The sequence below is a fragment of the Giraffa tippelskirchi genome, chromosome 3 (genome assembly GCF_054371585.1).
Source record: "Giraffa tippelskirchi isolate mGirTip1 chromosome 3, T2T-mGirTip1v1.2.pri, whole genome shotgun sequence".
NCBI classification, from domain to species: Eukaryota; Metazoa; Chordata; class Mammalia; order Artiodactyla; family Giraffidae; genus Giraffa; species Giraffa tippelskirchi.
Window position 1 is genome coordinate 34,510,703 of NC_137277.1, and position 17,410 is coordinate 34,528,112.

The 17,410-nt window shown below is 57.6% G+C and overlaps 1 protein-coding gene across 5 annotated transcripts in view; it reads right to left on the bottom strand.

The window, feature by feature from the left end:
- NTN1 (netrin 1) overlaps positions 1-17,410 on the bottom strand; it is a 230,734-nt gene that overhangs the window by 6,774 nt on the left and 206,550 nt on the right. For all 5 annotated transcript variants that reach the window (XR_014079136.1, XM_081578356.1, XM_081578355.1 and 2 more), the window contains one exon: positions 11,762-11,836. Coding sequence is in view for 4 of the 5 variants with exons in the window: in XM_081578356.1 (XP_081434482.1) it covers positions 11,762-11,836 (75 nt within the window). In the remaining variant the exon portion in view is untranslated. The remainder of the gene's footprint in view (positions 1-11,761; positions 11,837-17,410) is intronic.

Sequence of the window (17,410 nt, forward strand, 5' to 3'; positions counted from 1 at the left end):
ATACACATTGAAACAGTGACCTCAGGCAGACCAACTCGGCCCCCTCAGGGAGCATGCGGGGCTCAAGACAGCACAGGGCCGCCACCACCTCTGATGCCCTGCTGGCTGGGGGCCAGGAACAACCAGCATCCCCTGGGGGCCCACGGCACCGCCCAATTGGGTGGGGGCGGGGTTGCAGTCGCCAGGGGCAGCTTCTTGCCCACCCTGCTGCTGCTGCTGCTGCTGAGTCGCTTCAGTCGTGTCCGACTCTGTGCGACCCCATAGACGGCAGCCCACCAGGCTCCGCCGTCCCTGGGATTCTCCAGGCAAGAATACTGGAGTGGGTTGCCAGTTCCTTCTCCAGTGCATGAAAGGGAAAAGTGAAAGTGAAGTCGCTCAGTCGTGTCCGACTCTTAGCGACCCCATGGACTGTAGCCTACCAGGCTCCTCCGTCCATGGGATTTTCCAGGCAAGAGTACTGGAGTGGGGTGCCATTGCCTTCTCCGCTTGCCCACCCTAGGCACACGGAAAAAACTAGGCATTGGAAAAGACCCTGATGCTGGGAAAGATTGAAGGCAGGAGGAGAAGGGGACAATCGAAAATGAGATGGTTGGATGGCATCACTGACTCAATGGACGTGGGTTTGAGTAAACTCCAGGAGTCGGTGATGGACAGGGAAGCCTGGCACGCTGCAGTCCATGGGGTCACAAAAAGGACACGACTGAGCGACTGAACTGACTGAGGTGCACGGTCCCCAAGGCTGTGTCCCTTACACCCACACGACGCTCACTCCAGGCTAACTAGCCTCAGCCCCTGGGATGTCTAAGCTCCACATCCGTGTGCCGATGTCCTGAACTGGCCAGAACATGGGTCTCCAGGGAGGATCTCCCACCCCTTATTCAGAAAGGAGGCAGATGAGACGACCCTCAGAAAGGCAGACGGTGAGATCAGGCCGGGGTGATAAGAAGCTTGCCGAGACACCCCCCGCGCCGAAGAAAGAGGGAGGGTCCTGGCACTGAGCTGGGGGTGGAGGGCAGGACTCTAAAGCACAGACAAGGGAGTGGCTAAAGCAGACTGGCTGGAACAGGAGCCTGCCCCACCTGCTGGTGTCTGCCTGCTCCCAGGCTGGGCCACGGTGCAGGTGAGCTGCACAGGTCCCACAGCTCTGCTCCTGTGCAGTCAGCAGGCATCAGGTGTAGGGAAGAACCCCCAAGGAGACACAGGTGAGGCTGGGTCCAGAAGGCCCCCCCCACAGAAGTGGGGACCTGCAGGATGGAGCAAGTGCCCACAGGAAAAGCAGGGGAAGAGTGCGGCCCCGAGAGAGTAAAGTTGGCCTCCGGGTCCCAGGGACCCAGCTGCACCTGGTCTTCTGGCCTCCGAGTGCCCAGGGCCCCCTCAGCAACTCCGGGGCTCATGGGAGGGCCTTGCACACCAGGAGCCGTCCCCAGCCACCAGGGCAGGGCTTAAGAGGGCCAATCTCCTCGGCTGGCCCGTGAGTCTGCCACCTGGCTACCGGGCACATGGCTCTCCATCCCTCGGTAGATGCCTGCCCCTGGCCCTCAAGGGTGGGCTGTGGCTCTGAGAGGGAGAGCAGGGCAGTGAGGACCAGTGCAGGGAGGCAGGGGTCAGCACCGGCTGGTCTGAGCCATGGGGCCTCGGGCCAGGAGGCAGGCCAGGGGCTTTGCCCAGGCCCAATCCTGGCTGAGCCCGAGGCCCCAACAGGCCCCAACATGTCCTTCCAGAGGCACACACCTCTGGCTCTCCTTCCCTGGGGCCTCCACCTCCACAGAGTCCCAGCGCTGGGAAAGTGCAAGGCTGGCCAGGGTGAGCTGAGAAGTGGAGCTCTGGGTCCCACCTCTCGAGCTCGGATTCCTCCAAAGGGAACCGTGCACCCCAAGGCAGCCGCTGGTTCCTTCAAAGCCTCGCTCCATCCCCAGCTCCCGCCCTCACCCCAGAGACCAAGGATGGGTCAGCTCCAGACCCTCCGAGGACCTGGCACTGCCAGCAGCTTGGACAGTCAGTGGCAGGAGGCAGCATTAGGCTGACTGCCACCCCCCACTCGCAGGTTTGGGGGATGTCCGGCTGGGGGCTTTGACCAGGCACGGCCGCTGGGTCAGCAAGGAGCACACAGTTAGTGCACGTTCATCTGCCGGCCCAGCCGAGATGGACGACCTGCTGGGGGGGGGGGGGGCCTGGGGCCGTGGCTCTGGTTGGGGGGGGGCTTCCTCCTCCTCTCCCCACCAGCTTGGGACACCTCTGCACTGAGGCTTCCTGTCTCCTGGAGGCCTCCTCGATTTATGGGCTGCTCAGATGGGGTCCCCAGGGGCTTCCCAGCAGCTGCCCCTCCCAAGGAGGCTTGGGTGGTCAGCCCTGGCCTTCCCCACCCCACCGTCCCCTCCTGATGGGCCAGGCCAGCCCGGGACCCATCTGCCTCCAAGACGGCGGCCAGGACGAAGAGAGGAAGGACACCGGCACCGCAGAAGCCATTAAAACCACGCGGCCCCATAAATCTCCCGGTATGGAAAGCGTGTCAGGAGCTGCAGCTGCTCTCATAAAGCACAGCTCTGACCACATGTTTCCCAGCACCACCCCCCAGCCCCCCCTCCCTGTGAAGGTCAGAAGCAGCCAAGCAGAGCCAGCCTTGTTCTTGGGGATGCTAACCTGCGGTAGGGGCGGGCAGGCAGAAGGGGTGTGGATGGGGTGTCACAGCAGCCCCCCAAGTTTTCATCCCATCAAGTGGAGGGCTGGAGGTACGCTGTGGTTAGAAAAACCCCAGGGCTGCCACCTCCTGCCATACCCACCAAGGCCCCACCTCAGACCTGGAATAAAACGAGGACCCCCCAACTTGGGGTTAGGGAAGGCTTCATCCTTCCCCCCTCAGCTGAAGAAGTAATGGTGGACCCCTCTCTCAGACCAACACAGAGGTGGCCTCAGTTTCCCCTGCCGGGTCCTGGTGCTTATAGGCTCTGTTCTTGGGAAGGGAGGGGTGAGGGGGCCTGGGATGAGCTGACTGATGGAGGCTCCCTGGAGGAGGGGACATCAGGAGATCTGGGTTCAGAAGACCAGACTCTGGGGCGGCTAGGGGCCCTGTTCCCCAGGGAGACAGCCTGGCACTCCCAGCCCACAGGCGAGATGAGCTCAGGAGACTGGCCACCCTCTTCTGCAAGAGGCTCAGGCAGGATGGTCGACTCGGGCCTGGCCCTGCCCCCCCACCCAAAGCTGCCCCCCTCCCCAGAGCTGCCCCCCTCCCCATCAGAAGGAACTGTAATAGCCCAGCCCACTCCTGATGACCCCACCCCATCACAGCCCCAGCTGTCAGAGTGTGATCCAAGAGGAGAGCAGAGCCCCACCCCCTGCCCCCCAGGGCCTCACACAGCCTCAGGAGATGCCCCACCACCCACACCTGCCCCCCAGACTGACTGCAGCAGCCCAACCCACCCACCACAGAAGGCAACAGTGGGAATGCTCCCTGCCTGCCGTAAGGTCCCCCAGGTCAGTTGCCATCATCACTGGGGCTCCAGCCTCTGGGGGAAGAGGCAGGCAGGAGAGTTGGTCCCCATGCCCCAGGGCTCACATCCTGGCTGCAAATGCCTACCTGCTCCTCAGAGGGGCCCACCTAAGAGCCCCCCACCAACAGTCCTGCCACAGTCACCTCGAGCAAACCCTACTGCACGGAGCAGCGCCTCCCACCCCAGGCTGCCACCTGGCCACGCCTAGGACACTGTATGGAGAGCCCTGTTCTGGAGGGTGGGCGACCAGCAGGGACTTGGGTCCCTTGTCACCCTGTGAATAAGTTACTCGCTCAGCTCCTAAAAGTCAAAACCACCCTCAAAGGATGGAACCTGCTTCTCCCAGGACACCCAGAGAAAGGGCCCTGTTGCCTGAAACATGGACCAAAGCAGATCCTGACCAGAGCTCTGCCAGGGGAGAAGCCCACCCTGGGGGTGACCCTTAGGAGCGTTTAAGAAACTATTCTGTTTTTAAGGCTTCAGCTGCCTCCCTGCAGGTAACCCAGGCTGCTCAGAGGGTGTGTACCCCCGGGGCACACTCACCTCCCATTGCGCCTGGGCCTTGCACAAGCAGGTAAAGCAGCAGGTGGGGGTGGACCCCGGGAACAGCGATGGTGCTGGGGTCCTCATGCTAAGGCTCTGACCCCAGGGAAGGGGGGGCATCAAGACTCAGGAGATCCATCCCCCCTGGGGAAAGCTGCCCATCCCAGCCCTGCCTAGTGGGGAAGGGACATGCTCTGTGATCCTAGAGACGGGTCGCTGGGGAGCGGGGAGCAGACAAGTGCTGCCTGTCTGTAGGGGAAGCCGGTTGGTGTCCCCAGGCACCTCGGACAGATCTCCACCTTTCCCCATCCCCACCCTGACCCTCAGTCTCCTCATCTGTGAAATGGGAGGAGACATCTTTCATTAGGTGCCCTTCCCCACCCACACCTCCTTCCTAAAAACAGGACGTTCAGAGGAAAGGAAGCTCTAGGCCTCAGCACCCACACGCTGTGGGGGTGGCAGAGGTGGGCGCCTAGGCTCTGGGCCCTGTCCATGGGAATGGGAGTCGCTGTGGCAGGCAGGGCTGTGCCCACTCCTGCCACCAAAGCACATGGCAGGAGGCCCTCGTCAGTGCAGCACCCTGTGGGCTCAGGGGCTTCTGTCAAGCTGTCACTAGGGCCTGCTGCCCGCCTAGCCCAACCCAGTGGTCACCCGCATTCTGCGACCTCAGGCTGACTCATGCCGACCCAGCTCCACATCTGGCCTCCATATGGGGCTGGCACTCCAAGGGGGGAGGTCACATCTGGCTGGGGAAATCGGAGGATCCCCAGGGGGCCAGTGACCCACACCCCCGGGGAAGGGTCAGTGAGCCTCTGAAACACCATGCCACGTGCTGCCGGCTGGGCTGCGTCCGACTCTCCGAGCTGGGGACAGTACTGGGGCAGGGTGGGGAGGACTGGCCTCTCCCAGCCATCACCACCAGCTGCCACCCGGACCCGGCTAACCACCCTCAGGGGGACAGCCCCCAGGATGCTCCTCTAACATCTGTACCCCTACTCCAAGCCCTGAAGTCACAGTCTGCTGCTGACATGGGAACTTGGCCCCCAGAACAGGGTTGATAATCTGCCCCATGTTCTGCCCTTGAAGGGACTGACCCTGATCAGGAACAGCCACTGACCCCAAGGTCGAGAAGAGGAAAGGCAGGGGGTGTAAAGAGGGGGAGAGGCCATTATTTGCCAAGAGGCCCTGTGTCCCTCACGAGGCCTCTCCATCACTCCCGCTCATTTCATCCCCGGCCTGAACATCAAAACGAGAGCCGGCAGGCACCCCCTCTAATCTATACCAACTCCACGGGCTTACGCAGTCCCTCCACCACCAGCATCGTCTCCACTGCTAGCTCAGTCTCCTCCCTCCTCCATCATGGAGCTGCCCGTGACCTCCCTCCGCTGCACAGCCAAGCCCACCACTGAGTGGCCATACCCACCCTGCCTCCGCCAGAATCACCGACATCCTTGCCCATCATCTTGGCTCCATCGTCTCCAACAGCCCCCCCATGGTGACAATAACCTCAGCACCATAGTGACCACGCCTGCTGTTCCCCCATAGAGAAGCCTTTGTGGCTTATCAGGAGTGAGAGAGTCAGGGGTCCCGTGGGGGGAACCAGCCCTTGACCCTCAAGTGGGGGCAGCACCCATTCTGTTGCCAGAGGCTTGGCATCCTGGCATGGGGCGGGGCAGGCAAGGTACATAAAGATCTCAGGCCTCAGGGGACCCGGTCTTGGATGTGCTCCTTATCTTGCTGAGTCTCAGCATCCCATCGGCCGGAAGAAAAGGCCTTCCCCTCCTAGGTGTTTTTGAGGACTCACCCAGGGTGAGAATGAAGACTGTGAGGTGCCCATCCTGGGGCCTGCAGAGGAGGAACAGTCACCGGCCTGGTAAGGCCTCATCTTTGGGGTTTCTGCTGCCCCAGGAGGGACAAGGTATCAATACTTGGGGGAGGAGGGGTCCACTTAGTCCCCAGGCTCTCCTCTGCCGGGGACCCGTAAGACAGCACATGTGTGCACACACATGCACACACACACAGCCTCACAAACCCAGTTCCTCCCCACAGATGCCAACAAGACTTCCGCTTCGAGCTGTTATCCTCAGAAATCATCCTTGAGGGATGGCGGGAGGAAGGCGCGAGACCGATCATCTCATGAAAAGCATTCTTATTTTTCCATCCGTTGGTGCCAAAATGTCTTTCAACAAAGGGAGTGACTAATAGACATTTCTGGGAACGAATCATTTTTCCAAGAACTGGCAAAAGTGAGATGATCTCACCTTTCAGAATACGGGCTGTCTGTCCTCTACCCCCGCCTCTGAATCCTCGGGAAGCAGAGGTGAGTGGCAGCCCGCTGTGTGCCAGTGTGAGTGGGGCTGGCTCTCTGGTGGCCTCCGAGTGGCTTCTGCACACGGACATGAACCTTCATCAGCCTCCCTGCCTCCTTGTCCTCCGCCCCTGCACCCCCATGTGCCCTCTCCTCCCATCTCCCTGGCCTGCTACTGTTTCTGTGCTCAGACATGTTGCTCCCTCTGCCTGGGAGCCTTGCTTTGCCCAGTGAGCACTGGCTACCTGGGCTGCCTCCTCCAGGAAGCCCTCCCTCCACACCCTCTCTGGAGGATGGACCAGGCCCCGCTTACGCCCACTGCACGCTAGACCCCTGGCCAAGGAGTCTGTGATCTAGACTGGATGGGGAGGGTGATGTGACAGGGGCAGGCTGGCCCCCCTCCACATGAGTCAGGGGGTAGAAGCTGAGGGGTGTCTTGGCCTGAAGTCATTGTCAAGAGATGGCCTTTCCCGACGGCCCCCACAGTAAATGCCCTGGGGACAGCGTCATCTGGCCATCCTATCTCCACAGACCGAGGTTCTGGAGCCTGGGCTTCTAGGTAAATGAGCCACGGAGCCAGTGACTCCAGAAGGGATGGACACGCTCTGCCCACGTGGGAGCCGCTGAGAGAATGTGGGCTTCATGATGAACGCTCATGGGTGCACACAGGCACACGTGCACACATCTCTGTACACATGCACACATCTGCACACACAGACACACACTCACTGGGACCGTTCTACACAAAAGAAGGGCCCCTCTTGGCTAGGTTTTCCTGAGAAGTTGACAGGAAATGCTACAACACTTGAAAATAATAAAAACCCATCTTTGTGCACAACTGCCCCACCCTGAGCCTGCCCACAAGTGCCTTCTCAGCATTTGCAAGGTGAGTCGATTCCCCTAGAGGGCAACAGAGGACTGAGGAGGCCCCGGGATGGGGGGGCCAGTGATGACAGCAGCGCCGTGAACCCCTCCCTGCCCCTTGGAGATGGCACAACAGGGTCACCCTCCTGCCACACCCGGAAGGACAGCGCATCCCTTCATTGACCTCCACTGGACAGACCAGGAAACTGAGGCCCAGCCTGGTCCGAAGTCACACAGCAAACGTGGAGTCTTCCTCAGGCTCTGTGGCCGGTGGCCCTTCCCTACCTACAGATGGGAATGGAACTGCCATCCTTCCGGTCCTGGGGTCACTCCAGACCAGAAAGGCATGGGGCTTGGCCCTGAGGCCTCCCCGACCCCAATTCCTACCTGCTTCGTGGGGGCGCCCCCCCCCCGGGCTCTCTCTAACTGGGAACATGGGCAGGACCAGCAGACCCAGCCCAGGCCACTGCTCCGGCCCCCCTTCCCCACGGCCTCCTGCCCACTGGCCACCACCCGGGTCAGCTGAGATCCAGATCCGGGTGTTCTGGCCGCACAACGTCAAGACTCTCCCGAGCTGGCCTTGGGAGGAAGGGGGCCTGGGGCCTGCCCTTCACTGACTCTCACCCCACCCACCCTGCTGAGGTTCTAATTAGCAGCTTCTGGAACATCCAAGTGCTCTAGCTGGAAAGCTGGAAAGTGGAGGAAATGCGTTTCCTAATTGGCTCCCTGCAGGGGTGTCAGTCAGAGACCGGGTGGGGATTATGCAGCCCCCTCTCCGACCCTCCTGGGCCCACCTGCACCCCCACCCCACCCCAGGCCAGACAGCTCCCCTCGCCCTCTCCTCCTGCTCACCTGGCCCAGGTCTGCGAGTGTGGAAGGGACCCCTCCTCCAGGGGCCCAGCTCAGAGGGAGACCTGGCCCCCAGCCTCAGAGCAAGGCCTGCAGCTGCACCGGCTGCCCCTGCCCAGCCACCCTCGGTGCCACTCACTCCTCTCTCCACAAGCCTCTCCCCACCCCCACCCCCCCCACCCCCGCCTGCTGGGGTCTCCCTCCTCAGAAGCCCCTGCAACCCCCGCTCTTGACACTTCCTTGTCCTGCCTCCTGCCTGAACACACAGGCCTGGGTGTCAAGCTGGGCGGGCTGCTCCCCAACTCTCAGGTAACCCCAAGAGTGTCAATGGACAGTGCTGGGGACTCTTAGGGGAATGGGAGGAGCAGCGTCAGTCTCGGCCTCTGGGCCAGGGGGTGGGGATGAAGATCTTAAAGCTGAGGGTGCCATGCTCTAGACCTTGTCAGCACCCTGAGGGGGCACCCTGCTTCTCTCCTGACTCTGCGGCTCCTCAAATCTTGCCCGGCAGCAGAAATGTGGACTCCTGAGCAGTGGGCTGGCAGCAGTGTGGGGTCAGGAGCCGGGGTGGCCGAGGTGAAGTCTGGGAAGACCTGGGTTCGATCCCTGGGTTGGGAAGATCCCCTGGAGAAGGGAATGGCTACCCACTCCAGTACTCTGGCCTGGAGAATTCCATGGACTGTATAGTCCATGGGGTTGCAAAGAGTCGGACACGACTGAGCAACTTTCACTTTCTTGGTTTTGGGACGGATGAGGTCCAGGGGATAAACGTGATGCAGGGGCAGGAAGGGGGCAGGAGGGAGGCTGGGGCTCTGCTGGGCCAGTCAGCCAGCCGGACCGGGGCCCCACCTAGGACACCAGCTTCCCTCAAACAATCCAGGAGGAAGTCAAGGGTTGGGAAGGGAGGACCGAGTCAGGGAGCAAAAGGCAAGAGGAGCCCAGAGACTGAGTCCCCGCTCCCGACACACGGCCCTGTTGCCCAGGGTTGGGGAGGGGGGTGGTGCACAGCCAAGGCAGGGCTCAGGGCAGATCCCCCTGAGCCTATAACAAGAGGGAGCCAGGCCCCCTTCTGCAGAGATAGGGGCCTGCCTGCTGCCGAGGGGTGGGCAGGAGAGTCAGAGGGAGCCAAAGTGCCCCCGGAAGTATCAGGGGTGGGGGAGGCAGAATTCAATGGAGGAAAAGAAGTTGGAAGAGAACAAAACAAGTCCGAGAGAACCAGGTGGAAAACGGATCCATTGGGTAATTTTAAACAAAAGTCCAATTTTCCCTTTTCTCATTGGAGAAACAGAACAGGGGCGGTGGTTAACCCTTCACTGAAAGTCTCCCCAGCGTCTGTCTGCTCAGAGGATGCTCCAAGAGGATGCTCCAAACTGAAATCAAACCCACCCTTCCCCCAGGTGGCCGAGCTGCTCCTTCCTCTTCTTCTCTGTGGGGGAGGGAGATAAGGGGTGGTGGAGTGACAGGCTGGGGGGTCTCCTCTGTGACCCTGGCTCTCTGGCCCTAGGCATCCACACTTGGCCCCCAGCCCTAAGCCTGGGACACCACAGGACCTCGGGCCTTCTTGCCCACGTCCCACCTTGCCGTCCCCAGCAGATGCTGACAGCTCGGGGTTGGGAGCACGGGGTCACCCAAGCCTCACCCCAAACCACCGGGGCCTCTGGTGGCTACTGTCACCCTGCGTCAAAGACAGCACTCCCCTTATCCTTAAATCACCCCAAAATTTGTTTTCAAAATCAAGGTTGGTTTTTCCAGTGAAAGTCACCTTGGGATACAAGCACTTCAAAGGGGCTTTTTTCAGAAATTCGCTATGGACCCAGGGCCTGGCTGCTTTGGAACGGACGCACAAAACCTACCAGCTGCTCCAGTACGATCATGTACTGGGCTTCTGTGTGGGGTATGTGCACACATACCTGTGTGTACATGTGTGCCTGTGTATATGCACACACAGGCACACATGTGTGTACAATAAAATGAGGAAGTTTTAGAAGTTCTCAACATTCCTTTGGGTTCCTTTGGGTCTTCCCTTTGCTAAAAGGTCCTGACCATTGTCCTCATTAAAGGACACCTTGCATTTGGTTCAAACAGCTGCCCCGATGAGACCCCGAAGGCCTGGCGTCCAGGCCAGGTTGCCAGAACCCCCGGGGTCTGGGAGGGACGCCATGCAGGTTGTAGACAATGAGGTCAGCACCGGGTCACTGTTCCCTCCCCAGCCCACTTCTTCCTGCCCTGCCACCCGGCTTCCAGGGGACCAGCCAGAACCACTCTTTACCAGGAGCCCACCAGGCACCTGGCCCCATGCTGGGTGCTTCCATATGACACAGTTGGGCATCACCCCCACATGACAGACAAGGAAACCGCAGCTCAGAGACGCAACCAGACTCGACCCAGGTCCCTCAGGAGGCACCCAATCCGGGCAGACTAGGAAAGACGGGCAGAAGACACAGGCCGCTGGGCTTTCCCCAGAGACGGCCGGATGGTGCTAGAAGGGGCAGGGCCGCAGAGGAACAGAGCGGGCAAGACCAGGAACACCCAGCTGGAGTGGGGAGGTGGGCAGAGGGGGATGGGCAGAGTGGACTTTCGGGTCCAGGAAGCGGGGGCCCAGCCTCAGCCCGAAATAGCCAGGCCCGCCAGGTCAGGAGGAGGGCCCCAGAGTGGAAAGACCAGCCCCTGGGTGGGAGCCCAGGCTGCAGCTACCTTCTGCCGGGGTGTCGAACACCTTGGCCTCCACACCCGGGCCTCCACACCCGGGCCTCCACACCCGGACCTCCACAGCTCCGCCAGCAGACGGCTGGACCATCTCCTCGGGATTTCTGTTTGCCTCTCAGCTATCTGCAGACACCTGCCCAGGGGCTGTGAGGGGCTCCTGTTCTCCCACATGCCCCCAACTCCCCCCTGCAGTCAGCCTTGACCCTGAGTCCCATGAGGTCTGGCCAGCCCAGGCCTCCAGCCAGCTCAGGGACCAGAAACCACAGAGCCGGTACCCCCTCCACCCCACGGGGCAGAGCTGATGGAAGGCAGCAGAGGAGAGTCCGACGGAGGAGGGGTGCAGGCCTCCGCCTCCAGGGCACTGGGGTAGATGGTGCAGGAGAGACTAGGGGGTGGGATATGCTCTTCCTCAGAAGGGACCCTGAGGCCTGCAGTGCAGGGAGTCTGTGCAGACCCCAGCTCTCGACTGAAAAGGCCCTCAGTGGCTCTGGTCAAACTTCCCGTGCATCAGAATTACCAGCAAGCAGCTTAAAATGCAGATTCTCCACCCAGCCTGGTAGGGCAGTCTTGTGGAGTCAACCCTCGAATCAGCATTTTAAACACACCATGGAGTTCTCTCCCTTTCTCCGATGCCCGGAGGACTTCTCTTTGAGCTATAGAGCCTCAGGCTGAATGCCCATGAGTACAGATAAGGGCGCAGAAGACCAGAGAGGTAAAGCGACTGATTTGTAGCCACGCAGCCACACAGCCCCTCAGGGGCAGAGTGAAGCCCACGATCCCCCCAGTGGCCAGGATGCAGGGCCAGGGGAAGAATGCAGTCCCCACACCTGTGGCCACACACACCCCCTGCCTCTAAGGAGGAAGAGCTGGGAAATTCCCAGGCACAAGATCCATCCCCCCTGGCTCGCGGCCGGTCACAGGGACTCTGGGACCAACACCCATGCTGGTCCCCCTGCACCCCACTGGTCACATGGTGCCCTCCCCCAACAAGGGGGCTCTCACTCACCATAGTCCTTCTTGCAGTATTTTTTCATGTTAATCTTCAGCTTCCCTTTGGAGGCCTTGCAGTAGGAATCACAGTCTGCAGGGGACAGGAGAGCACAGACGAAACTTAATTAGGCGAAGAATAGGCTGGCGGGTGGGGTGGGCGGCTGCCTTCCTAAATACCCAGAGGCCCGTATACCCACTGGCTGGGCGGCCCGGGCAGCCATTCAGGGCGGGTCTGGCCCTCTCGAGTAGTGCTGGGACAAAGAGGTCCCCGCCTGCCCCACCCCCCGCTGGCCCCCCTGGCCTCTACACGGGGACTCTGCGCGCTCCTGCATTGTGCCACCCAGGGCTTCGGAACACCACACAAATTCCCCCGTTCTTAAGACGCACCCGGAGCCTGATTAAAGCCGATAGAGGCCTCATTGTGGCCCCCGCCCTGGGTCTGTGTCAGGCGCTAGCTTCCATGGCGAGCAGCCTCTGGCTGGGGTCAGGCCCCAACAATAGAGGTCACGGAGGAAATTAGCAGCCCATGAAGCAGGAGAAAACCCCTTTGGTGTCCACGCTACTGGAGTGTGCAAATAAAATGCCCCACGAAGAAGAGTTCAGTTCTAATGAGCCCCACCACTGCTGAGAGGCAGGGCTGCTGGGCCTGCGTCTGCACAGTATCGCTTTGGGGGTGTCCCAGTGTCACCCAGGATGTGGGAGGGCCCCCAGGGCCTGCTTCCCCTGGGGGTGGCCTGTGTTGGCCCAGCAGAGGCAGACCTCCAACAGTGGGCCCCACTGGGCCCTCTCCCCGCCAGCTTTTCAGTTGAAAGTGAAAGTGAAAGTCACTCAGTTGTGTCCAACTCTGTGACCCCATGGACTATACAGTCCATGGAATTCTCCAGGCCAGAATACTGGAGGGGGTAGCCATTCCCTTCTCCAGGGGATCTTCCCAACCCAGGGATCAAACCCAGGTCTCCTGCATTGCAGGCGAATTCTTTACCAGCTGAGCCACCAGGGAAGACCAAGAAAACTGGAGTGGGTAGCCGATCCCTTCTCTAGGGGATCTTCTCAACCCAGGAATTGAACTTGGGTCTCTTGCACTACAGGCAAATTCTTTACCAGATAAAGTGATACAGTTCCTTTGCCTGATCTGTGTTCACAAATCAGCTGTTGGCATGATGGCCAGCTCACCATGGAGTCCCAATACATCACTCCAGCCCCCCCTGCACAACCACTCAACATGCTGGCTCTCACTGGATTCTCACAACCCTTCTTTGAGCTGTGGGGGTTATTTCCATTCTACAGATTAGGTAACGAAGACCACCTGCCAGTGCATCCCAGACAGCTAGCAAGTCAAGGCTAGGCCTTGAACTTGGGTCTGAGATGGAAGGTCACTGTACTTGCTGGAATTGGGCTGGGTGTGTGTCCTGGCGAGGGGGACTAGAAAGGTAAAGGGGAAACACTCACATGATTGCTCCAGAAGCAGGTGCCAGCCCCTCATACTCTAAAGGGGGAAACCCAGGCAAGGGTGGAGTAAGGAGTGATTTGTGGGGGAGCACAGGACAAGGCGGCCAGGCCTCCTGGGGCCCCCTGCCTCCCCAAAACCATCACTTAGATCTGTACGAATATTCAGACAGCACCCCAGAGTCAGCCTTTGGTCCCGTGGGAGATGGCTGCCTCTTGCAGGATCCTGATTAAAGTTGAAAGAGCTCTATCCTGTTGCCCTGGGAGCCATAGGCCTGGCAGCTCCCTGCTGCCATTAGGGCACCCCATTTGGAACCAGTCTCAGGAAATAAGAAAAACAGCCCCTCTTCCTGCTCCCTTGGGTGTGAGTCCTTGGACCACCCCCTGTCCATCAGCATGCCCTGCCTGGGGGCACCAGAGTCCACAGTGCCAGCCCCTCCTGCCACCTGGATGGCTGGGTGGCTACTGGAGTCAGGACCTGTCAGAAGGTGGGGTGTGGAGAATCCTGAGAGAGGCGCCTGCAGTCCACTGGGGACACTGAGACACAAGGTGACAGTCACCCAAACCCACAGTCAGTGCCACTGGTACCCCTCCCCCATCCCGTGGCACCTCATCACTGGGAAGAGCCACTCTCGGCCACGTCTCTGCCAACTCAGGGGAAGGTGACGCTCACGGCAAAGCCACTGCTGGGGCTGAACCCAGGCCGTGTACAAGTAGCTTGCATTTCTAGCGATCTGACTGGAATCCCTGCCTGCTCGCTCCACTTGGAGAACTGAACTGCCAGCAGTGCTGAGGACGTCACTGCATGGATGGCTTTGAACCCACTCATCGCTTTTTCATTATTATTTGGCCCATGTCATCAGTACTTGCATTCTGGTCAATCACCTGCCATGCTTCCTCTGTAGGGTGGAATCTCAGCACTCCCCTGACCCTCACCTCCCATCATGGCCCTGGAGGCAGCCCCTGACAGCACGTCAGCTCCTCCGAGCCTCTGGGCAGTCCCTCGAGGGCGAGACCATTCTGCAGACAGGACAGCTGAGTTCAGCAAGGCGCCACGGTGCTGATTCCAAGTGTGCCCCGCACTGTAGGCAGGAAGGCAGGTGGCCCCTAGGGCGACCTGGCCCTGCACCTCCAGCTTCCCCTCCTCCCTTCCCTCCCTCCTGGCAGCATCTACAGCTCTTCTCTTCAAAGCCAAGTATCCACCTGGGCCAGAGATTGTCCTTGAAGTATGTGGCATCCATCACCGCCTGATTAGATCCAGCTCTGGACCCCGTGAGACCATTCACAGCCACCCTCATGAACATCAAAAGTCTGTCCCCCAATAACCACAGCCACCCACAGGGCACTAACCAGGCACGAGGCATTGCTCTCAGCCCTGCCTGTGCTTCTAACAGCCTGGTTCCCTACCTGACTACACAGTGGAATGGCCTAGAAGCTTTAGGAAAACACTGATGCCTGGGTTCCCCCCAAGACATTCTGATTTCACTGGCTTAAAGGACAGCCTGCGTGTCCAGATTTTTAAAGTTCCCCAGGTAAGACCAATGTGCAGACAGGGTTAGAACCACGGTCTGAACCGTCTGCAGCTGTGGGAGGTGGAACAGAGTCTCTGCACCCACGACTTGTAAGGAGGACCCAGGCTGGCAGAGGAAAGGCTCAGAAGAGTGGCTATTGACTCAAACTAGAGTCAGAGGACAACATCAAGCCACTTTGCCCTTATAGGAAATGGTGCCAGCCTCAACATGTGCAGATTCATAGCTGTATCTGGTTTGTTGTTGTTTATTTTTTGTGGGTCTTATATCTTTCCTTTCTGTCAGCCAGAAATTCTCATCAGGTCAGTGTGCTTCTCGTTGTCAAACGTGCCCTTGTTATTGTTGTTTAGTTGCTAAGTCGTGTCTCATCCTTTTGTGACCCCATAGACTGCAGCCTGCCAGGTTCCTCTGTCCATGGGATTTTCCAGGCAAGAATATTGGCGTGGGTTGACATCTCCTTCTCCATGGGATCCTTCCGACCCAGGGATCGAACCCATGTCTCCTGCATTGGCAGGTGAGTTCTTTGCCACTGAGCCACTAGGGAAGCCCCCACATGTTCCCTACTCCCTACCAATTTGCTGATTCTGACTTGGTTGTGAGCTAGGAAAACACAAAGACCAAGCTTGTTAGAGCTGTATGCAAAGCATGGGTGAGTAGGCCTGGAATGAGAGATGGAACTGCTGTCCTCTGGGTACGGTGAATAACCTTCAGAGCACTGACATCGTAGCAGCTCTCTGGCTGCGTGCAGACTCTCTGGGTGTGTGCCAGAGAATTGAGGTCACTCGACAAGAGGTCCTCAGATAAGGGAAGTGTTCCTGCATTTTCTTCTTTTATCAAATACACACAAAGCTACAGAGACTGCCTCAAGATGGACCAGACGTAGCTTTGAAATGCATCTTTGACTCCTTCAAAATGGCATCTACTTGGCAGTTACCCACATTTCCTCTCCTTGTTTTGTTCCAAAATAGCTATAAAGACAACGAAAAAAATGAAAATTCACACTAATGCCAAGAACTAAACTGACAGATGACCCAACACTGGAATCTGGGAGCAATCTCTATTAATTAAAGACAGATGGTGGTAGAACAAGGAAAACCTGTCCAGGTTTTACCTCAAGACACAGTTCTTTGTCTGATGAACAGAAAAATCCTGGAAAATAAGGAAGATGACAAGGAGACAACAACCAGAAAACAAATGGGCAGGAAGTGGGTGGGGGGGCCATGGAGGTGCCCCTGTCCAGAGAAAGCTTAAGGAAGAGGAGCAACAGACAGGAAGGACAGTGTTTGCAGTGGGGATGTGAACTCATGTTTTTACCTAGATCACTGATGCAGGGAATGAGAAAGTCTGGCAGTGGAGACAGAAGATCACCACCTCCACAGAGCAAAAGCAAATTGAGAGAAAAGGCTGGTAGGGACTAGGAACTGAAGAAGGAGCTGGAGGCATTCCCCCGCCATCCAGCTTGGGGCTGGAATGGGAATCCGGCTGTCACGGGAGGCCAGGGATCTGCAAAATTTTTTTGCAAAGTGCCAAACAGTAAATATTTTTGGCTTTGTGGGCCATACGGTCTCTGTCACAACTATGTGAACTGTCGCCATAGCTCAAAAACAGCCATAGGCGACGTGTAATTGAATGGGTGTGTCAGACTTAAGATATTCTAAAACACACAGCCTCTGTGAAGTAGGAAGAAAAAAAGATATGAGGGAAGGCGAGGTCAAGCTGAAAAGGCCACATGATGATACAAAAAGGGTGACACGTGAGAAAAAGAAGAGCTAGAAAAACCCAAACCCAAAAGCCCAGGAGCACAATGAAAATCGACTTTGGAAGCAACCAAGAAAAATAACACTGTAGGAAATGGATTCAGAAACATGGAGTGAATTGTGGAGAGATTCTCACAAAAAGAAGAAAGATGTGGAAACTGTGAAAGAGAAAATAATAGGGACAGAATAGGGAAAGTGGACAGATGACAGATGCCTGGGAGAAAACTGCAGCAGAAACCAAATAGAACAGAAAGGAGAACCAAAGAGAGTGAACCAAAATGACAACTCCTGAGCTTGAAGGCCAACCTACATACGAATGAAAGGATGAACTTAATTCTTGGAAAAAAAGAGACAAACACATCCACCTATATCTTTGCAAAACATACGAAATATCGGATAAAGAAAAATATACATAAACAGATTTAACATCAACAAGAAGCTCCAGATGACCATGGAACAACATCTATAGGTTGAGAGGAGGGAAAACTTTGAGGCCCAAGACTTTTATACCTAGCTATACTGTCCTCTATGTGTGCAGGCCATAATAAACCAAAGATATTCTCTAGTATGCAATATTCCAACCATGTATCCTCCTTGAGGGGAATATCTGGGAATGTTTTTCACCCAACTATGAAATGGATCAAAAATAAGAATTTAAGAGGGGAGAGTCAAGGAATAAACACACTAGTGATAGGCACAGAAACCAGCAAATAGAGAAAATATAAAAGGCAACTGTGATAAATTCAGATCCCAGAAGAGTCACTATGTAAAAGCAAAACAATGACTGTAAACAGATTCAACACCCCTACTGAAAAACTAATTTTGAAACATTAAATGATTGTTGAAGAGAGACTTGAACAAAATCAAAGCAATTCTTTAAAAGCTTACAACTTTTAAAGAAGTTGTAAGTTTGTCACTAGGTGACAAAGAAGT